This window comes from Xenopus tropicalis, chromosome 9, assembly GCF_000004195.4.
Source record: "Xenopus tropicalis strain Nigerian chromosome 9, UCB_Xtro_10.0, whole genome shotgun sequence".
Classification (NCBI taxonomy): Eukaryota; Metazoa; Chordata; class Amphibia; order Anura; family Pipidae; genus Xenopus; species Xenopus tropicalis.
The window spans coordinates 53,220,761-53,244,751 of NC_030685.2; the positions used below are offsets into that span (position 1 = coordinate 53,220,761).

At 38.0% G+C, this 23,991-nt stretch overlaps 1 protein-coding gene across 4 annotated transcripts in view; it reads left to right on the top strand.

Moving 5' to 3' along the window:
- The window catches only part of satb2 (SATB homeobox 2), a 111,881-nt gene that overhangs the window by 43,635 nt on the left and 44,255 nt on the right, over positions 1–23,991 (top strand). For 3 of the 4 annotated variants that reach the window (XM_031893396.1, XM_031893395.1, XM_002937713.5), the window contains 3 exons: positions 7,387–7,489; positions 14,368–14,834; positions 22,969–23,181. In XM_031893396.1, coding sequence (XP_031749256.1) covers positions 7,387–7,489; positions 14,368–14,834; positions 22,969–23,181 — 783 coding nt within the window. The remainder of the gene's footprint in view (positions 1–7,386; positions 7,490–14,367; positions 14,835–22,968; positions 23,182–23,991) is intronic. The other variant, XM_031893397.1, reaches the window with a different exon arrangement.

A 23,991-nucleotide genomic window follows, 5' to 3' on the forward strand; every position in this document is an offset into this window, starting at 1 on the left:
AATGACATTATGCCATCATAACAGTTATTATGGGAAGACGTTCTGTGTGCACAATTAGCTCCTTAGCAACCATAATAACTGTTATGATGGCATAACGTCATTTCCGCAATCAGCAGCTCCCGCCCGCCGTGCCTTGCATTATCCCTTGAATCGCAATAAAAATCGCGATCCATTCATTGCTTTTGAGAAGGCGTTGGTGCGGGCCACAAAATATTGTACCGAGGGCCGCAAATGGCCCGCGGGCCGCGAGTTTGAGACCCCTGCTCTATATAAATATATATACCTATAAGGAGGACCAGCACACCAATTCACATGAAATCATCTTTTTTTTTACTGTGCGTTCCATAAAAAGAAGATTTGATGTAAATTGGTGTGCTTGTCCTCCTTATAGGTATTTACATGTTTTTGACTTCAGCACCCACTTATTGCATTGGTTTAGAGCGCGGACACACAGCTTGACTTTATATATATATGTAAAGCCAACAGTTTTTGACTATTCTTTCTCCTGAGACCAGCATATAACTGGGCCAACTGAGTACCAGCAAAGCACAACACCTCACTTGCAGCCCCTACACTGCAGATTCCTGGGAGAGATAGGAGAGACCCCCTCCATAGATAACAGAAATATGGCTGCATATACAAACCTCACCCAAGCTGAACAGGAGCTCTGTGTGTGTTTTACTTACAAATAATCTGTCTGTTCCTATGGCAGGCAATGGAAGCATGAAATTGCAGCTTTGTATAAAGTACCATTTCACAGCTGTTTTTTTTTTTCCTTTGGATCTTCAGTTTTTATGCCTACGGGGCAAGTGAGAGGCTTAAACACACTTTTATTAACACCCTGTATGCAGGAGGCAATTTCATTTAGCAAAATTGCTTAAGAAATACTCTGCCATATGTGTGAAATGTTATTATAGGTCCCAGTAGATTAATATGTTATTGTCAGTTTCAGGCAGGAGAGCCGCCTCATAGGAGTTAAAGCTTGAGGGAGACAGCTATTGTTTATTAACCCTATGTGTCTAGGCTGCAGCCAGTGAACAGCTACAGCCTTAATGGATGCTGTGTCAGAGAAGGGTTAACAAGAAGGACTGCAATAACTAAGGCTTTTTGTTTGCGCGCCGTTGTCTCAGACAGCTGCTTATTCTTGTTGTTCAGATACTGCCGAAGAGCAAAGAGTCGCAAGGGCTTAAAATGACTTTTTGTTAAGTAAAAGAAGACAGAGCTATCGTAAAAACACTTTGGGAAACAGCAGAAACATCTATTTGTGCTTTAGAAATGTTAATGTTACCAGACAGATTTATTTAAAAGTGTTGGTAGTGTGTACAGTAGTGATTGAGTATGATGGGACTTGTAGTTCACTGCAATCTGGGGGGCCGCAGAGTGTATTCAACTGCACCCATCAACTTTTGCCCAACTAATTGTGTACAATTTTACAAGTGGGACATTTATTTTCTCTGATATACTCTTTAGTATTAAGCCTCCTTACCTGTCCCATCATGCCTCCTAAAGTTGGGTTCATTATTTTTATTATAGCCCAGTCACAGTCCTTCCAAGTGCCATTTGCTTAGAGGATCAGCCATGCTTTTTGACCCTTGCACTCTTGCACTGGGTGGGAAGGGCTTCAGGAGACCACAAAGTGGAATGAAGTCACAAATATGGCTGGTGTTGGGTCAGTAATGCACAGGGTGCTTTGTTGCTCAAGGGAAATCATGCTTCCCATGGTGCAGTATGGTAGCCCGATTCTCAGCTTGTCATTTAATGCTTTTCCAGCAATAACAATTATTTTACTTCACTTTAAATCACGGAAAGGGTGCTTGGTCACCCACTGGGTATCGCACTTCTCTCCATGAAACAAAGTACCCAAAAACACCTTTTCATAGCCACCGGCAGCAGTTACTGTGGGTACAACAGTTCAATGATATAATGGTGTAATGATGTTTCCTTCTGTTACTGATTGAACTGACTGAAGTGTTTTACCTGCTCTTGTCCTGTTGGCCACAGTGGTAAATAGGGCATCTGGGAAGTATTCCACTGTGACGCTACTGGTGCCTATTTTATACAGTAAGAAATTAGCTACAGCCAGCCCTGGAATTGTTGTGGCGGCCCATAGTTTCCAAGCTTCTTGACGCTAGATGTATCTGTGTCTTGGCTTAATCTTGTTTTAATTACTAGCCCTGTCTCTAGTTTAACAGCAGCTAGAGGTGCAACAGGTCAGATACCTCTCGTTTAAAGAATGACCTCCCCCCTCAAATGGGGACCCAAGCATTTATGCATTTTTAGGGGCCATCTTTTTCACTAACTGCAATTCTGCTTCTGTGGCTGCATCTAAATCTACTCCCTTCATTCCATTATTTGTCAGATATCCGCCAGCCCTGAGACACCACTGTGAAATCGAGACTATTTAAAAGGTGATCTTTAATAGGCAGCACCATCCTGTCCCCAGTGAGCTGAGCCCCAGACATCTGCACAGTAAAGCCTGTAGCTGTGATTGTAATGAACTCTGCTTCACAGCACCAAAGAACGCTCGCAGCTCGTAACACGCTTACATGGGATTGTTTTCACACATGCACCAAGCCCAGAGCCAAGCCATAAACAGCCAAGGTATCGTCTTCTATCCACCACATGGTTTCCAATCATGGAGAGTGCAAAACTGAATACAGCTCAGTGTTTGGGCTGTATTCCTTTTTTAGTGTCTGCTGCAAATTTCATACAGATTTTTCTCATAACTTAATATACTGTATGTGTCGTAATCCAGATTCGCTGATTTCAGTGTTTGTCCAAGAACTCTCCCAGCAAACAGCTAGTTTCTTAGTGGGGGGGGGCTATTAGTTGAATTGGATAAAAATGAAGCAGAAAGTACATTATGGATTGTATCTTCAGATATTTACTATTGTTTTATTTTACTGGGTCCCGAAACAGTGTCTTTTATGTGCCTATATGTGTCTTCTCTTGTTTATGGAGGATCCTAGGACACAGTGGTTTAAAGGGCAACTAAAACATAATATTTACATGGCTCCTGGTATTCTGCTACTGTTTTGAGTTAGAGTTACAGCATCCCATGCAGAATAGGTAGCCCCTTGCAATGCAGGTAGGTAAAGGCCCACATTATTTGGGTAGGTTATAGTTCACAAATCAGGGACATTCAAGCTGCAGGCTGTAGGGAGAGCTGAAATGCAACAACAACTGGAGGGCTGTAGAATTTTTTAACTGGTTTTTTGCTGCCATTAAACATGGTCCGTTGTTGCACAATAGTGTGGTGACCTTCACTTACCAACAATGTGATGAACCTACTGAATAATTGACTCTAATCAGTAATCCATAGTAGGCAGTAGCCAAAGTGAACAAATAATAAACATGTGACCAGTAAATGCTGGTTGGTTGATATGAGTTACTGCTCATGCGCAAACATAGTGCCTTTTATTACAGAACCCCCTTTAAGCACAGCTTCCAGTGTGCTAGGTTTGTGTATATGCCTAGTGCATTCTGCCCCTTAGTGCTCCAGCCCTAGTGCCTACCCATACTAATTGAACCTAATTTGCATGTGGACAGGGAACTATTTGCTCTGATTCTCATTCACCATAAGAGTTGTTATTAAAGCAGGTTAGAATAGCCTTTATTTCCACTGTTCCAGTACTGTCTATGAAGCACACTTGTCTCCTTATATGTTCTAGGGAGGCAGGGGAGAGGGAATGAGTGTTCCCTATACAATGTTAAATAAAACAATCTAAAAATAAAGAATTGCTTGTATTTATAACTAAAGGCATGTTTAGCATAAGTCCTTTGTGTTGGGTTTATGTTAAAAGATATCACTTCTTTAAAATCCTATGGTATTATATTAAAACGGACTCAGTATGCAAGGCTGGTATACCCTCCAGAGGTTTAGTTAATAGCCTGTTAAACTGTATGCTAGGAAACAAAACAGTGACAGTACCAGAATTACAGTTTTACATGATATAGTAAGTTTTCTAGGAGAAAAACCAGATTTAAATAAGAACTGACATCCTGAACCAGAGGAGACTTGTTCCTTTGTTCACTTAGTCCCTTATTTTTCTTGTTATACATGGTGAATTTAGCATGGCTGAGCCCTCCTTTTTAAGCCTGTATTGTTTATGGAAGTAGTGAGCCCACCCCTGCCCCTCTGAGTTATTCAGTGGTTTAAAGCAGAACAATATTAAATCCCCCCAAAAAATGAGCATAAAATTAACTTTTATTAAATCTATCCTCACTGTCTTCAAATTTCAAGCCATTCATGCAGATGAGGAATGTTTTTCCATTGTCTGTATAATTCTGAAGCTTATGTTAGTGGCTGTCCTACATAGGTGATTTTGCCAGAGCTACTTGTTAGTGCAACTAGATTACCCAGTGAGCAAATCCCCAGTTAGTGGTGTGCATCTATTTAGCCCATTTGCTGCAACAAAGGTCTCTGGTGAAGATTATCCTAACTGCAGGACAGATTTAGAGGCACTTTATAGGGTTAAATGTGTAAGGGCTTTTATTAGTACTTGTAGAAGAACTTGAGCAAAACTGGATTACTCACAGTGGTCAGCAGATGGCACAAAGCATTTCAACGGTTAATATTGTCACTGGATAGTGAATTTCAGCACAGGTGCTAATGACACGTTGCTATAACTGATAATAATTTACCTTATTAGTCTAAGCGTTGTACTCGGGGTAGCAGCACGTACGTTCCCAGGCTCTTGGCTGTGTGGTCTTGCTGCAGTTGGAAGCTGAAATGTAACATCTGAGAAGCATTAATGGGATTATTCATGCCGGGGCATCTAATCTTACCTTTTAGGTTCTGCTTCCTAAATCACCATTGTTTTCGTCCATTTTCCCTAATGTCTGTGTCTTTCCATATGTCATTTGTAATGACCGGGACCTGGGGATAAAGATAATTTAGAGTGACATAAACTTTGTGAAAGCATGTTATTGTACTGGCTTGTTTTTTCTTATCCATATTCTTACTGTGCCAAAGATCCAATAGAAACCAATATCCCATAGTATATAGGATAACAGCCTTCTGCTAACATATCCCACAAGAACTCCATGGGCCTTTTGCAGTTGTCTAGACCAGGTGTGGACAATCATTTTTGGAGTAGTTCTGGTTTTGAATTTGGTAAGATTTAGGTTTTTACACATATGCCTCATTATCTGTTGTGGGTGGGTTATTATTTTCTCTTCAGTCTACACTGACAATTAAATAGTAGCTGCAACTTAATTTGTAGGATAAGTTAAAAATAGATAACTTTTCCAACCAATATCTGTGCTGAAATCTCTGCAGTTTTATATTGCCTGTATTGATACTTTTAGGGAACGTACAGTGCAGAGTGGTTCTAAAACCTCTGTATTCCCATGTTAAGTGTTATAATGTGCTATAATATACCTTATATAGATACACTTTTCTTTATATACTGAAATCTCTGCAGCTCTTCATTACTGTGGTTGTGAAATAACACCGTACATTGTACTTGATCTGACTATGATATAAATACTCTTTATTGGAGAAAAAACAGTTCTTTTGGGTTTATTAAGTGCTTCAATGATAACAGGTCCCATACCTGTACTAAACTTCTGCCTTCATGTTCTGTAACAGAGGCTTGAGGCTTTGCCCTCAGTTCGCTCCATCATGTTCAAAAACAATAGCCATGTATTGCTCTTGCAAGTGCTTCTGTTTGGCCTTAATAATAAAAGGCACAATTCGTTTTCCACCAAATTATGTTGTGCTATAAAATATCTTCACAATCTAATGTATTAAAGTGTAGTTATTACTATAGTAGAACCCCCATTTTACATTATTCAAGGGACCAGAAAAAATGGTGTACCATCAGAGAAATACATTGTGTATTGTGTATATATTGGCGGGACCACAGAAAATTAAGGTATGTAAAATCAAGGTTTCATTGTATTTAGTTAATTTTACTTCAGCAGTTTACCAGTTAGCCTATTCCAAGAGTTTGTATCCTAAGGTCAGGTTAGAAACTCACTGCTTTTAAGCAGACCTAGAGCTTGTTGCATAATTGAGATCTCGTCACCTATTAGTGGAATGAATTTGCACTTTCTGCTTTTAGCTGGGATCACTGAATGTGCCACCAAAACGTTTCCTGATTACTCTTTAATTCATTTTCATTTCATTTTCAACAAACTCTGCAAAATTCACTGTAAAAGATTAAACTCTGATAAAATTATAGGGTGGGGAGACCTTTCAGATGAGGGTTGTGATTTGGAATGAAAATATGTAATTGCTGATGGGGAATTTGCTTTAAGTAAATATGCATAAGGATGTATAGTCATTAAATATGTTATATATCTTTCATGAGATAACATCACTTAATGCTGGTTTTATTCCTTGAAGCTGGTTTATCAGGTTCAAGTTGAGTTTTCTTAGACAATTCCAAAGAAGGCTGCTGTAATATTCGAGGATTCTCTGTTGAAGACTTAAGCAGGCTTTCTGCCATATTTTAAAAAGGAAAGAAATATCTGTAAAAAAGAAAAAGAAATAATTGGAAAATATACCCACAGTGCAGGCTATAGCCCTGTATTACTAAGAGACTCTAAAGGGAGAGGGGGTACTTAAGGCACTCACACTTCTGGCAGTCTTTACATTACTACCATTAGCCGTACTGTATTTAATATGTAGATAATTTCGGGTTAAATCACATGGAAGGAAGTGTGACAATTGTACCAGAACTGCTGCATAGACAGAGAGGCTTGTCCTGACTTGGGCGTCTGGATTCTTGGTTTAATGCAGGGGTGCAGACATTGTAACAGCTGCCATTTGATTTGTAGTTATTGAGGGATATGGATGGACAGAGTGGTGATTTAGAACATGGGCTTTGGATGGACCTGATGGCTTGGGGGTTCTGTAGTGGTTCTAGTGCCTCTTTGATATGTGGGCCACTAGGCTGCATCCCCACCAGAGCTCATTATAAACCTCCACAACTCATGAAAATAAAGAACAACCCATTACAGAATCCTAACCATATGTACACAAAAGTGACAGAAAGACACGCATTCCTTTCGTAGACAACTGAGACCAAAAATGTGCTTGTAAATAAGTTTATATTTAACTTTGGACTTTCTGTCTTTGCTGTCATTTAGTTGTGGTGATTTTACCAGGGAATTTAATAAATAAATTGTGCCTTTTTACTTTAAAGGAAAACATAATGATATTTGTAAATGCAGTACAAAGATTTGTGTCACCATTATTCCGGACTGAGCAAGTCTTACATGTTTTTATGGGAATATGTAACCATGAATTTATGATATTTAAACCTGAAAGACAGAGATAATGTTGTAGACCAGATACGCAAGTCTGTCATCACTGCATTATTTTGTGATCGCCAAATCTTTCTCTATTCACCCTTCCGTTCCTGTTTTCTCTTGCAGAGCATGATCTCTTCCATTGTAAACAGCACATACTATGCCAACGTGTCTGCCACAAAATGCCAGGAGTTTGGGAGATGGTATAAAAAGTACAAGAAGATGAAAGGTAACATTCACTTTTGTTGTCAAGTGTCCACTCATACTAAACAGGAAAGCACCTTGCTTTCAGAGGAAATGCAGTATAACTGTAAAAACATTATCCACAAGTGAAGGGAATTACAAGTGAATTGCAAACCATTTGCTTTTATGTAGGTAGGGACTATTGTTCGTCCTCTCTCAAGGTTTTTGTTCTATCTAGATCCTGCTGCATGTAAAACAAAGCACAGCCAAACATAATGCACTTTGTTAGGCCTTATTAAGAGATAAACTATAAAGAGAGTCATGTGTCGTGGGACAAAAGCAGTCTTCCATTTCTCTATGCCTTTTTGAAAACCCATGGAGCTGTACTATTAAAGATCTGTAATGCCAACACAAGCTCATATTATAGCTAACTAGCTGCAAGATGTTCCTAATTATTAGAGTCAATCTCTTTTTGACTCTTTGGTTGCTAAAACAGACCAACTGCACAAATACATTCCTCTAGTACCAGAATGCAATTGCCAGTGTCTGTACTTAAGGATGAGAAAAACTGGAATACTCTATTTCCTAGCAAGTCTTATATGGTACACTGGCACAGTCGCAATGTTTATGGATGTTATTTTTTGAGATTATTAGTATTAATGCTATTTAATAATTGGTGAATATTCATATTACTGCCTTGTTTCTTGCCTTTCTAGATATTCTTTGAGGTCACTGGGTCTGTATATAATTAGATTCATTTGAATAGGTGGATTTGTAAGCAATGATGGTGTAACAATGGCAGTGGTCTATTGTGGTAGTTACTGCTTTGCAAAAGAGGTACATGTAATTTTGCAGTCAAGTGCAACACTACAAGTGCAGGCATTCTGAGGGAGCAGGTGAATGCAGGGACAAATCCTAATACTTTAATACATCTCACAAATAGAATGTTATATACCAGTAATTACTGCATATACATTTTTATGGTGGTTTCCTTTGCAGTAAGTGCCAGGCAGCCTATTGTCATTCCTGGCATTCTGGTCTGTGCCATAGCCCTAACACAAACGTAAATGAGATTATCAGAAAAGATAGGCCTCTGATTTCAACCACAAAACCACAAGCTAGAAGTTAGTTTCCTCTCCCTTTGTCTTTTTATGGTGTACTATTGTTAACACATCCACGTGAAAGAGATGAAATATTGAGTCAGTTTGTTACTTAAAAAGCCTGGAGAGTACCCCAGATTCTGTTGAGAGATATAGAAAAAAGCAAACTTGGAAGAACTGACCAGATGTGGTGCATGTCGCCTTTCACCCAGCTAACATTTTTTTCCATTTAGCTGAAGCTTTGTGGAATGATATGTAATGTTTTTTGAATCTGTAACATGCACACAAGATCATATAATTGTTTCCTCTTGTGCATGACTTGTAAAACCAGTAAAAAGGGAATGTAATTTCAAATTTGTCATTTATCTTCCTTTTATAATGGTGAGAGTCACTTCCACAATACTAGCACAACAAAAAAGCTCTAAATACAGCATTATAGCAAAGGTAACATTGAAAATAAGGTCTCTAAACAGTCATCAGCTACAAAAGTGCGGTTTAAGCAAATATGCTTTGTATGAATAGGGACAGCAGAGTGACAATAAAGGAAGGAATTGTATCACCCTCTAAATGAGACCAATGTATCCTAAGTGAATCATACCTGTCAGCTAGATGTACAAGTCAGTCAAGTGATCACTATAACCAGTGACTATAGGTCTTATTCGATATCCCTTTCAACAAGACCCCAGCTAGGGGTATGCTAACCACAGAATGAATGCTTCTTATGAATACAAGTGATGAAAAGGAGTCATATTAAATATGTATTATATGTCCACATGGGGAACTTACACCAAACTAGAAAAAAAATATTTTGCCATCTCTTTTAATTTTTTATTAGCCATGCATCGTCATGTTGTGGTGTCTATGCCACTGTCATGAAATTTGACTATAACTTTTTAGAATTCACTGATATGCCAGACGACCGTTCCAGAGAATAAGGACTTATTAATTTTTTTTGCCATTTCTTACCTTGGGTATCAGTACCCCCTGCTGCCTTATCTACCCGATAAACACTGCCAGTGTTGGGATGTATTGTAGTGTAATACTAACCTGCAGTCAGTGAGGCTGTTAAACAGACAGTCAGTCAGAGGGTCAGAGGTATAAGGAATCTTATATATGTCTTTGTCAGTGCTTTAAAATATGCAGCATTGTTTTCCATTTCATTAGTGTTATATACACTGGTTCCTATGGATTTTATGCCTCTGGAGCTGTATTCAATCGATTATGTTTTTCATAGTTTAGCCTATCCACTCGCTTAAATAAGTTCTTTATAAGGGCTAAAAAAAATTGGGGGGGGCGGGGGAAGATATTTCACATTCCATTTTGGGCTATTGTTTATTATTACTTAATTTAAAATGTATTTTATAATTTTATACTTATAATTAATATATATATATATATATATATATATATATATATATATTTATTTAAAAAAAGAACTGCACTCTCTTCCCTCACTCATGAGCATCATTAGGTTGTCACATACAAAGTTGATGTAAAGGAGTTCACACTTGCTCTCGATACTAAACAAATTCTTCCTATTCTAGTTATGTTTGTAACAGTAGATTCAGACAACATTAGTCACAGATCCACCTGAAAGCCATTGCTCACATCTCTGTAGGATTTCGAATCCATAAAATAATGAATTCAGAGAGCAACAAGCTGGGTTTGGAATTTCAGCAGCAATCATGTTGCTAGGGTACAGTTTCTCCTAGCAACCAGGCAGTGGTTTGAATGAGAGAATGGAAGATGAGTAGGAGGGGGCCTGAATAGCTTAATATTCAGGCCCTCTCCTATGCAATAAAAAGTAAAAATAACAATAAAATTGTTGCCTTAGAGCAATATTTTTTTGGCTGCCGGGGTAAGTGACCCCAATATGAAACTGGAAAGAGGCTGAATTGGAAGGTAAATTATTTAAAAAACTTTAAAAGATAAAACAAAAGATGACCCTATGAAAAGCTGGACATACTATAAATACCAAAAGTTAACATAAAATGAACTACTCCTTAAACCCGTTGGCAATAGGAAGTAAGGTAGATGAAAAATCAGAGATGCATATTTAGGACCGGTTAAGCCATTGCAATTTTCCATTTGTCAGTCTGGCAAGTAAGCAGCAAACTGAGAATAAAATTTACTAACTCTACATCAGCAGAATAAGACCTTGATTGAAATAAGGTCAAGGATCTAAAGCAATGATTTCCAGACAGTGTTTAAGCAGGCAATCTGAAAAGCACTTCTCTGTGACTTCCTATTATCCCATTGTTTCCTGAGATGATCAGAGAGAGCCCAAGGTAACATGTTAGGTAAACAGGCCCAGTTTTAATGGCTCTAAGTGGCTTTGCTCTATCAAGCTTGCAGAAAACACTGTTCTAGTGTTATACATACATTTATTGTTGATGTAATACAAATGTATATGTCCCATTCATCCGGTAAAACTTATCTTGTAGCTAGGTTTGGTTTGATTGCATGGCAAAGTGGACATTTACCTTGGGCCTCTAATCTTAAACTGGCCATACACGCACCGATAAACGATATTCGGTGCGTGTATGTCAACTCGGCAAGGCGACCGATATCGTAGAAGGCTGCTGATATCAGTCGACTCACCAATCAGGTGGGTTACAAGATTTTGATCGGGTGCCATTGAAGGCGCCTGAGCAAAATATATGTTCAGGGCTGAATCGGCAGAAGGAGGTAGAAATCCTATTGTTTGTGCCTCCATATCTGAAGATTCAGCCCTGAACGTCAGTGGAGGGTTGGAACGATCTTTCATGCGACCATCGATCGAAAATCGCCACGTGTGTGGCCACCTTTAGAGAAGGACCTTAACAAACAAATCAAATATTATTATCAAGGATAGAGATATATAACAACATGGTTGACTTGCCACTCTGCTATTTTTTATTTTATCAATGAAAGTTAATAAGCAGTCAACCTCAGATTTCACCCTAACTTGCTAGCCCCCACATACATTGGTTTGAGCACCCCAAAAGGGCTAGTTCCACAGCTTGGGAATCATAGACCATACAACCAATGGTTAAAGAGTGGAACCAGAAGTTAGGGTAATATCACACATGGCCAAGTACCACCCATGCCTCATGCCATTGACTTCAGAAAACACCATGTTGGACATTAGCCTTACAAATTAGTAATAGCTTGATGGTAATGCAGGTACAGGTATGGGACCTGTTATCCAGAATGCTCGGGACCTGGGGTTTTCCAGATAAGGGATCTTTCCGTAATTTGGATCTCCATTACTTAAGTCTGCTAAAACTCATTTAAATATTGAATAAACCCAATAGGATGATTTTACCTCCAATAAGGATGAATTATATCCTACCTGGGATCAAGTACAAGGCACTGTTTTATTATTACAGAGAAAAAGGAAATTTTTAAAAATTAGAATTATTTGCTTATAATGGAGTCTATGGGAGATGGCCATTCCATAGCTGTACAAACAAACTGCAGCCCTGTGACCAGTAGCAACCAATTTGCAGCTAGCTGGTCTTCAATACCTAGACTTATATTTAAGCATCCTAATTCTAGAATCGCTAATTTACTAGATACATAACTAAATACAGTTCTTGAAACTGACACATTTTTTTATAAAAAATTGTTGTGTGTTTCTGTGACGAAAATACAATCTTTTTTGTATTCCAAAGGTATAAATCTCATGTGGGTTACACTTGGCCAAAACAATGTTTATTGTACATCTGGGAACTTACAGCCAAACTATTATGTGGCAAATGTTGTCCCTAGTACTTTATAGTTGGCCAACGTTCTATCTCACAAGTCAGAAGAATGACAAAGTCTGACCCAGAACAATAGGTGGAAATGATTAATACTAGCTTCTCATTTGTGCATAGCTAAAGTTAGCATTATAACGTATCTTTACAGGTAGTACAAGGTCTATGGTATAAACTGGTGATCACCTCTGCCTGCTAGTTAATTTCATAATAAATCTTATTTGATGATGTATGCATAAGTGTAATGTTACCTGCACCTTTTATGTGCTAACTTCCTGCTAAAACACAGATATGACTATACTGTATATGACTCCTTTATTATTTCCCAGGAACTTGTGTACCTGCAATATATAAGAATTATTGCACAACGTCTCTTTTATTCCTATTTACCATTGCTATCCTCAACTGTCTCTCACCATTAAACTCTTCAAAAATAGCCTCCAAAGAGCATTGTTGTCTGAAGCAGATAAAGATCTGGGCTTACAACTTGACCCCACTAAAAAGAGACATTTAGTATAAGTCTATGAGCTTTTAAAGGCCCAGTAACGTATGGTTGGCTATCTTTTCTAACCTGTTTCTTATTAGGCGTTTATGTCTTATTTAATACCACAGCGAGAGTAAATGGTTGCTTTTTAATGAAAACCATCATTGTACTTTGGGATCTTATTACTCGCTGCCACACAGAATCCTCACCGGTCAGGCGTCCTGCCACTCCCAATCAATGAAATAAACATTCAAGTCATTTCCCAGTAGGCAAGATCTTCATGTTTTTTTACAGGCTGAGCTTGATCTCTCTCTCTCAATGTATCTATTTTTCACAATCTCCTTTTCATTATAGTCCCAAAGCATTCATTGCCCAGCAATGCCTCGTACCAGAGAACTCAAATGTTAATTATTTTTGTTGATACATATAATTAAATGTGACTGCAAATGAAACTGTATATGGAGTCACTGCACATTTGCTATATAATTCATGTTTAGGTGTGCGCAGGGCAAATTTTGGGACAGGGTGGAGGCGCCATTTGATCTTAGCTATGAGCCTCACAGGGACCCCTTGGCTAGAATATCTTCGTAGTTCAATTACAAGTGTAACATTGTTACGACTGACTAGATATGTAGGGATTCTTAACCTTTGGCCCTTCAGTTGTTGTTACCCTATAAATTCCATATCCCATTGACAGCTGAAGAATCTTGATAAAAATAATAGTTTATTATTAGGAGGGTGACAGGTTGGAAAAGCTTATTTAAATTGGGTATATGTTCTAGTAGTCTCCACCTTTTGTCTAAGGGGCCTATTTGTTATGCTGTGTGAAAAACAGAGACAAAATTTGCCACACATAGCCAGGCTTTGGCACGTAAAAAACATCATAATTTTTTAAAATCTGGAGTCCAGCCGCCGAAATTCACTTATTATTTTTTTTTCCAAATTTTGTTTTACACAGCATAATAAATAGGCCCCAAGGTGTGCTCTCTTGTCCCCTCTGAAACTGCAAGTCAAGTCCAATTTTATTTTGTCATCTCATCTACATATACACATCCACACCTCTACACTAGTACCCCACTATCAGTATCCATAAAACTTACCATAGGGAAATAAGGGCTTCTATTTCCATAAGTGCTTTGACCTTAAACCTGTACCTTCCAGCTATCCCTAACAGCCCAGGAAAGTTTTAAACTGAGAAATGGTGTGGAGTTTACAGAGAAAGAGAGGTTCTTTCTGACCAGTGGACACAGTGCATTAATCACTAGTGGACCTAAAGGAGATGGATTCTGTCACATCGGATCCTGTAGTATGTAGGCCATAAGCGATATTTCGGATATTTGACTGATGAATGATGTATCTACAGTCATCTTCTGGCCCATAATATTTCACAATCTGTTTTTGGAGACAAGGAGCAGGTTTCTATCTGAGCCAGTGTGTAATCTAATTTATAAAGTAATACAGTAATACTTGTCAAACTGCTTAGCTACATAAGCTGTAATGTGTATTTTATCACCATTATAATAATAGTAACATTGTTAACATTTGAGCGCAATACTATTTACAAGCTGAGATTTTATTTCCACTCTTCTTATTTTCCTAGTTGAAAGAGACAACCTAACAGACTTCTGCTTAGTGGGCCCAAGACCAACACACTTACCAAACATCAACCAGTTGGCAAGTTTGGGAAAAACCAGCGAAGCACCTCCTCACAGCCAGCTCCACCACAGTCCTCCAATCAGAAGCCAGGTTCCATCCTTGCAGCCCATAATGAGCCCTGGACTTCTTTCTCCACAACTCAGCCCTCAGTTAGTACGGCAGCAGATAGCCATGGCCCACTTGATAAACCAACAGTTAGCTGTGAGCAGACTTTTGGCTCACCAGCATCCACAGGCCATCAACCAGCAGTTTCTAAACCACCCTCCCATCCCAAGGCCAGTTAAGCCAGTAGAATCTACGAATTCATCTGTAGAGGTTTCTCCTGATGTATACCAACAAGTCCGAGATGAGCTGAAGAGAGCCAGTGTGTCTCAAGCTGTCTTTGCAAGAGTGGCATTCAATCGCACCCAGGTAATGTTCCTAGACATGGGGAGTCTGTAGTCAAAGTGGTGTTTATTAATGCTGATAACTTTAAAAATGTTGCAATGATTTTTTAAAAATGTTCCAATGACAAGCTATCGATAGTTCGGTTCTACTTTATGTATCATTATACTGTATTACTCGTTGTTTGTGTAGTTTTCTTTTGTTCCCAAAAGTTTATAAAATGTGGTTTGTGCTGTATAATGTAACTATAGATGAGAAAGGGTCCAGCGATGGCTATCTTTAAGGCTCATGTACTATCTCAAAGACAATTACAATATACTTGCATGGCAAGGGCGATGTGCAGGTAAGCAATGTGAATGTGAACACCTAGTGGCCTCCCACTTGCATCCCTCGTAAATGACAGGCAGGTGTCTTCCAGCACATACTGTAATCTTTTAACATTGTGGCTTGCTCTCTTCTCTAACACCTTATTAGTTTAGTTTAAAAGATTATGTGGGGCTGTGTCAGTTACTGAAGCCCTCTGCACCCCCTACAATAATGCCCCAGTGCTTAACCATGAGCCCATGAACCCCGATTTGCTCCCAGACACATCTTCTTATACTGTAACCTCCTACACTGCAATGTAAAGTAATCGGCAAGTGCATATTACAGATTTGAGTTACTTTTTCTTTACCTCATGAGTGCTTCTTATTGTGATGAGGCAGATGTTTAAAAATAAACTCCTACTCCGATATAGGTAAAAATATTGGGGAAAGTGCGGTGGCTGATTGGGTTGCCCATTGCTTGAGTGCTGCCCAGAAAAAATAGTAGACCATATTATATGTTTGAACATAATGAATGCCTATATGCTTTATATGAGACCCTCACACATACGACAGGCTTATGTGAATATAAATGTGTTTGCTATTCATTTTGCTTCATGTAGGTCCACATTTTTATGATGAATCCATGACTGTAGCATTGAAGTTAAAATGGATTAGTTAGTTCTTAAAAAAAAGTTACAAAAACAATATTCAGCTAGATTTAAAAAATAATGAGAGGTGGCCCATTATACTAAGTTTTTCCTAAGAAGTTAGAAGCTCATTAAACATTCATCTATATGGGCTAATTTAATTAATGTGTGTAAGTTGGCAGTGTGCTGCACAGTGCATTAATCTGCAGGAAGATTGAACTTCATGAAAAATGCACCAAAAGCTTGATTAAAATCTCTCCTAATTCTTGAATTTCATTTCATGTCCAATGACCTACATAGGAAGATGCTAAAAAGTCTCCCTCCTCTCTTGACATGAGATTTCCCTTGTGAGCTTCCATCTCTGTAGAGCTGTTCAGTGTAGTGAGCTATGTTTAGATTCCAGACATCATTAACATTGTGGAATGTGTCCATCCGACATCTCTTCGGGTGCCACATATTCTCCAGTTGGCTAGGCCAAGCAGACAGTCAATGGCACCATATCTAGACACCATATGAAACTCAATAAAAAAATAAAAAACTCAATAATAAAATAATTTACTAACTTTCTATCATTTTTCACAGGCCAAAAACAGCAAATAGAGGTAGACAAGTATTGTACAATATTCTAAATTAAAAGAGCTTAACCCTCATATGTCATTAAAGGCACAAAATTTGCACAGGTGCAGTAACCCATAGCAATCAATAGGATGTTATTGGCCTGATTCAATTCCATGAGAAAACATTATTTTGTGGTTTATCATGCAAAAACACATATGGGTGACTTTCATTTTGAAGAGAAAAACATTTCTCCCTATTCAGTTCCAGTTTTTTCCCTATACTTCAATAGAATTTTTATGTGATCAACAATGAGATAAGTTTTTCTCACCTGTGGGAGAAATGTAATAAATGGTGTTAAGCGAATAAAATGTGTTTGATGCAAATAATATTTTCTTCCTATAAATGGTCATATAGGCTAGTAAAAAAAAGATAGTAAGTTTTACTGTTTGCACTAGTTTGCAGCTTTGTAATAAAACTTCCTACTGAGAAAGTAATTCTTTTTGTGCCAAAAATGCACCAATGTATGATGCCCCAAAAAATTCACCATAAAGTAATGGTCTAATGAAGGATAGTACATTTCCAAATGCAAATTGTAGGTCTTGTTTATTCAAGCTTTAATCCTTTTATTACATTTTCAGCACTACTGCCTGATGGTGTAAGGTTTAAGAAGCATTATAAAATGGCATGAGTCAGTTCAAGGCTGATGGGACACATGGAGACATTCAGGGTTTGCCCACCATGTTTCTTCCCATGTTTAAAACACGGTTTTAGTACACCATAAAATGCTTTATTGATGTCAGTGTGAATAGGCCTGCCATCCCAGCATTCACTGGGCAGAGTAGGAACATCTAAAAGTGCATAGTGAATTAAGGGCAAAAAAAACCATGTTGCTTTTTAACATTTTTTGCCCCTTGACCCCCTTCCCAAATGAGCCTTTTCGCTTACGTATTTTGAGATGAGTTATACCCACATGGAGGCTTCTCTTTAAAGAAATATTTACTTTTGTTAAACATAGAAAGGAATCATAACTATTAAACAGGCAAAACAACTTGTAGACTAATATAGAAATCTGCCCTGTCTGACTTCTCTTACAAATGCAGGAGTTTTCAAGTACATCCAAGTGATCGTAGCGTGCAAAATGTAAGGGCTTGTGCTGAAAATAGAGGGATCAGCTTAGTTCCCTCCGATTTGCTGATACAGCGACACTGAGCAATAAAGTTCAACAGCAAAAACCTTTCTCCAGCAATCATATACATGACAAACTTGATTTCTGCAATATGCCTTAATTTATTCTTCTCTTAAAACTTATTAAACACATCCAATGTTATTGTACCCACTGCTCTCTTATTCCTATTTTATACTCTAGTAGTGCACTTCAAGATCCTGTTGAGTAGTAATGAGTAAATAGAGAAGTCTTGTGACAACAAGTACCATACTGTATGGGACATTTTTGTACCATTTTTTGTATATTATCCCCAATTGACATTTCTTCCTCATAATCCATTATTGTGGAGGCATTTCCTTGAGCTGGAAGCCAGTCAATGGAATAAGCAACTTACCAGATAACATGTAGTGATAGCAGTGATATACCTGCGTTGCCAGCAAGGGGGATCAGAGGGATCAGAGCCATGACTATTGTGTCTGTGTAACTTCCAGGTCAAACATTGTTGGCATAAGGCATCAACAGTCTACATTTTCTAGATCGGTACACTAATGTGTGATTCTACTTGAACCAACAATTTGCTAAAAAAAGCATCCCTTTCTTAAAACTATCCAATATATCTGCCAGTAAATCTGCTTCAGGATGAGAATTCCACAACTTTACAACTCTCACTGTACAATGAAACACAAACTCTGTCCTCTAGTGAATAAAGCATTAGGGCTCTGGCACGCGGGGAGATTAGTCGCCTGCAACAAATCTCCCGTGTCTCGGGCGACTGATCTCCCCAGATTGCCATCCCACTGGCGAAAATGTAAATCCCCGGTGGGATGGCATACGCGGCGGCGCGATTTCAGTAAAATGGCGCAAGTTTACTCTCGAGGCAACTTGCGCGATTTCAGTGAAATCGCGCCGCCGCATTTGCCATCCCACTGGTGATTTACATTTTCGCAGGTGGGATGGCAATCCAGGGAGATTAGTCGCCCGCGAACAGGGAGATTTGTTGCGGGCGACTAATCTCCCCGTGTGCCAGAGCCCTTAGAGTGTTTATTGTATGGACCCCTTATGTATTATACATAGTTATCTTATCTCACTTAAGCACCTATTTTCCAATTTAAACAATCTCATCTCTGCCAGCTTTTCTTCATAACTGAGATCTTCCAGACTCTTTATTAGCTTAACTGCTCTTCAGTAGACTCTGTTTTAATAGTGTCCTTTTTAATTACTGGAAATGTAAACCGTACTGCTCTTTTTAGACAGGGCCTTACAAGTTCTTTGTAAGGGGAATTGGAAAAATTCCGATTGGAAACGAACATTTTGCGACTTTTTCGTATTTTTTGCGATTTTTTCGGCGATTTTTGCATGAAAACGCGAGTTTTTCGTAGCCATTCCGAAAGTTGCGCAAAGTCGCGATTTTTTCGTAGCGTTAACACTTGCGCGCAAAGTCGCGCCTTTTTCGTAGCGTTAAAACTTAAAAGGCGCGACGTTTCGCGCAAGTTTTAACGCTACGAAAAAATCGCGACTTTTCGCAACTTTCATAATCGCAAAATTACCGATCATTACGAAAAAAACGCAATCGGACGCATTCGGCCCGTTCGTGGGTTAGTAAATGTGCCCCTAAATCTTATCTGCCACTTTGTCAAAATCCTCCTTTAAGAAGGGCACTGATTAAAAGTTAGCCTAATTCCGAAGTTTGCAGCTTACCACTAGTCAGGTTAGACAGTTTACCATTGACAACTTCTTATTGTACACAGTCTTTCAGCCAGTTCTCTCTCCAGGTGAATATTGTTCCACCAAGACCAATAGACCTTAATTGTGAAAGGAAACATTTATGCAGCACTTTGTCAAAATCCATGTAGACCACATCTACTGAAACCCCACTGTCCAATGTCCAACAGTGGGCAAGTAAGTTTGTTTGACATGATTGGTCCTAAACTAGATCTTTGACTTGGGATCAGTTATAGAGTTCTAATAGGAATACAATGTTATTTTAGAGATTTTGCCTAGAATATAATATTAGTTTCAACATTTCCTCTACACAGTTTACTAATAAGCTTGTTATGTTGCAGAAGTAATGTAAGTACCATCTGTTCAGTCTGATAGCTTGTGTGAATGAGCAGTCACTGTCAGTAATCCTTTATTTTCCCCAAGGCACAGGTTTGACTTTTTCAATAAGTATAGTTGTTAAGTAGTCACCTTACACATGGACGATCAACTACGACATAAACTAAGTCAAAATACAATAAGGTATAAGACTTTGGTATCTGCACCACATCCACTGAAACATAAGAGCCTGTTTTATTACTCACATAGTCCATACGTCATAATTAAAGCTCATGTCAAACTTTGCTAATTGAACTAAACAGCGCTCAGAAGACTTTCCGGGACAATGCTTTGTTTATAGCTACCTTGTCATAATTACAGGGCTTCGTGTGGGTTCTGTGTTTGGTTATCATTATTGCGGGAATTTAGACAATCTCTTGAAAGCAAATTAGCCTTTGTAGAATACGCTGAAGTCTTCAATCCTGACAGATATGATTTATGGTTAGATTACTCATTGGAGGGGGATGGTCAAAACTTGAGGAAAGTCTTCCTCATTATGGTTTCCAGCCAGTCTATATTCTACTAGAAGTACAGGCAGTCGAGCAGTAAGTTTGATCAGGCATGGAATTCAACAGTTTGTAAGAATACTTACACTTTATTAGCCAACAGGTCTTACAATGGAGGTTAAAATATTGATGCTGCAACATTTTGTTGTAAGAAAATAAATTGTACAGAAGAGCAGAAAGAGTACTCCAGTGGTTTAAAAAAAAACATATAATTGGGCTTCAGTAGAAAGATACACAAGTAAAATAACAATAACCATCTAGGCTCAGGAGGAATCTGATTTCTGGTTGGTTGGAATTGCTGACCCCAGCAGTTGCATTTTATATTACAGTTACAGAGAGGCAGAAAAGAAAGCCTATTCAAAAATTGCTAAATATCAATGGCTACCTCACACTAACAGCTATCATGGGAGGTTTGCATGATTGTTCCAATCCGAACAACATGACAAATCCTCAGGGGCACATCTAACAAGAACATTGACTTAAATGTTCATAGTTCAAAACAGTCATAAAGGGGGCTCCACACTGATCCAAATGGTTAGGCGTCTCTATCAATATATATATATATACATACACTCACACATATATATATTGGTGTGTTTATCTTCTCAGGTATATTTGCTTGTTGCCTGAATAGTTCATCTACACCCAGCCATCACTTTTGGCCTTGCCAACAAAGCCTGCAGTTCTGACACTTGGCAAAATTGTGATCTAAGTTAATATATAGCACCAACATATTGCACAACAATTCACACACTTTTAACATCGTTCCTATAACTTCCTGTCCCATTCTAAGCTGTGAAACTTCTTCTGTAGAATACTTGGAACCTGTAGATTTAGAAATGTAGATCTTGATGTGGAGCATGGTACAATCACAAACCTCACATCATGTAGTCATTGAGCTTTATCTTAAATCACCAGACTATAGATGTATAGCAACTAAAATACATTTAAGAGTTTTGAAACCCCAGCTACTTTGCCTAAATGGATTTATTTTGGTTTAAATAACATCAATTAAAAGGCACTAGAGCTCATTTATGAAACAAGTGCAAAAGGCAAGATGCAATATTTGTATGCCAATCAACATGTTTTTAGATAACATGGTAGTAAAAGACATAGCTTTGTATGTAGGTAGCGTGGATGCATGTCCTCGGTTTGTCACCTCAAAGGATCATAAATCAAAAGGGGGGACTTGAGTTCTGAAAATAGAAGCATTTCAATGGGGCATATTACTGTTACCCATCAGTTTTCATTAAAAAACAGTTTAATAAAAAAGATTTTTGATTATGGACTGTAATATATTTTTATGTTTTATAGAAATCTTCACTCTCCAAGGGTATAGTTTCTTTTCAAATATTTATGTGTGTGTCTTTGGGCATGTATATAGACTAAAATACTGCAGAAGAATACTACATGACATTGTATGTGCCAGTGACTATTAAATAAACAGAATGGAAGTTACTTGGCACTAATGGTGTTCATGTGTGAGCAAGAATGCTTGAGAACCTTACGTAAATTCAGGTTAGAAACTATTATGTATAATGCTTGGGACATGAGGTTTTATGGATCTTTTTATGTGTATTTTTGTTCTTTGGAACACCATGCTTTAACGCTACTAAAAACATTTAAACATTTAAAAATACAGTAGAAATATTTTGCTTAGCAGGATTTAGGTTTCTTAGTACAAGTGTTATTGTTACAGAGAAAAAGGAAAGATTATTTCCTTAAAAAGGACCCTGTGGGAAACAGCCTTCCCGTATTTTAGAGCTTTCTGGATAGCTGTTTTGTGGAAAATAGAGCGCATGTCTGTACTGCTACCATTATTTGTCCCATCATTTCTAAACCCAGGCAGAGACTCCACATTCGGTTGTCACGCACCTGGTCTCTATCACTTCAAAAAATAAATTCTGCCTCATTTAGTTACAATTAAACAGAATTATGACCATTTGTTTTTCTTTAAGGAGGTTGCTTTGCATATTGAGTGGCTAATTAGTTGCAGGTGACAAAAAAGATAGATTAGAAAATATTGTATATAATTGAGTAGGCTGTATTTATTGGTGAAAGCACATACTGTATGTCAAGCCATAGGTCATTATACATGAAACAGATATTTTTCTTTTGGAGTGTTATGATTGTTGCTATTACAAGGTCTATTGTATTATTATAGTTATATTCACTCTGATCTTAGAACATATATTTATTATAATGAGCTACAGCAGCATCATATAATGGGGACTATAAATATGATTATTCTGTGGCCAAGTGCTTGCTAAGAAATCACACTCACACGTTTCTTAAGGTATGAAATTAAGCCATGTAAAAACGGTGCCATGTCAAATAAACTGATTTATCATGAGTAGTCCTGTTTCAGAATCAGCTTTCTCTACTCAAGAAGCCACCATATTTGGCCTCCTTAATTGCTGTTTTAGGGCACCTTTGGCATGATTTTTACTATATTAACTGTGTCTTGCTAACAGTGTTTTTAATAAATGCCCCATCTGTGGCATCTTGTACTGGGCTTCAGGTTTTGCTTCTTATTGTGGCAAACTATGCTACTCGTGTATTTCATTTGGCAGCTATTTGACATTGGATCACAGGAGTGCAATGGGCGCAAGAACCAGAAGGGACAAATTACCTAATATATTTCTATATTATGGGGTTTTTGTATGTAAGAGAAAAAAGCATAATGCTTTTAGTTACCAATTAATTTCATTATTATTTTGTAACGAATCTAAAAAAATCTTGATTTAAACAGTTCATAATCAAGAAAATACATGGCAGGACTGAATATAGGTACCTAAGTCTGTCTTATCTGAAAGCAATTACTTTATGTTGCATTGTGCTTTACAAATTTAAAAAGAGAGTTTTTGATCTCTTTTGGACCAGGGCTTACTCTCAGAAATCCTTCGTAAGGAAGAGGATCCCAGGACAGCTTCCCAGTCTCTATTAGTAAACCTAAGAGCCATGCAAAACTTTCTGAACCTCCCAGAGGCAGAAAGAGACCGCATCTATCAGGATGAGAGGGAGAGAAGCATGAACCCAAATGTGAGCCTGTTGTCCACATCATCCAACAGCTCAAGCTCATCGAGGGTTCCACAGGTACTTTCATACTTACTGTTTTTTCTCTTTCTAAACTTAATGTTCTGTCACTTCACTACACTGATCCTAAAGGCCTTATTGATTTTTTTTTCTTGCACCCACTGCACTCATTTCTATTGCTGATGCAATGTTCTTATAAGCCCAACATAGATACGGAGTTTCAGAGTGTTCATTAGTATGCAGCTGGTGCTAATTAACATTTGTCTGCTGAGTAAATTGTGTTGCATTTGTTGTCATTCTCATGAGAAGTTTTGAGGAGTGTTCTAACACAAATCTGGTCCGGCTTCAGAACACTTTATAAGCAGAGATAGTACTATGTCCTTAACAACTGTGCAGTTATTCCAAGGCAAAACAAAAGAACAACTTGACAGCTTTATCTGAAACATATCATTTTCCAAGAAAGCCTTGCCCCCAAAAATCCTAATCACTTTCGCAGAGTTACCGTACCATAGTTCCATGTACACAGAGCAATGAGCAATAAACCTAGCAACTATTCTAATCAAAGGTTCTTTCTATGAAGCATGAAACTGGATCATGATCTATAGCATTCACAATTTTTACTGGATTTATAATTGTGATTAAATCTCGTCAACCTCATTATGTAAGACAGCTTGCTTAATATGTATGCATACATATGGATTTCCCAGAGCTGGCTGTCCTGTTTAAAAGACCTGTTCTAGACTCAACTTCATTGTTCCTTTGTTTTTACTCTTGAATGACTCCTGTATAGTAGACATTAACTGTACTTACATGTGCGAAAGTTATGAAGCGTTTCCTTCAACCTCCACTGATTTCTAACACATTAACATT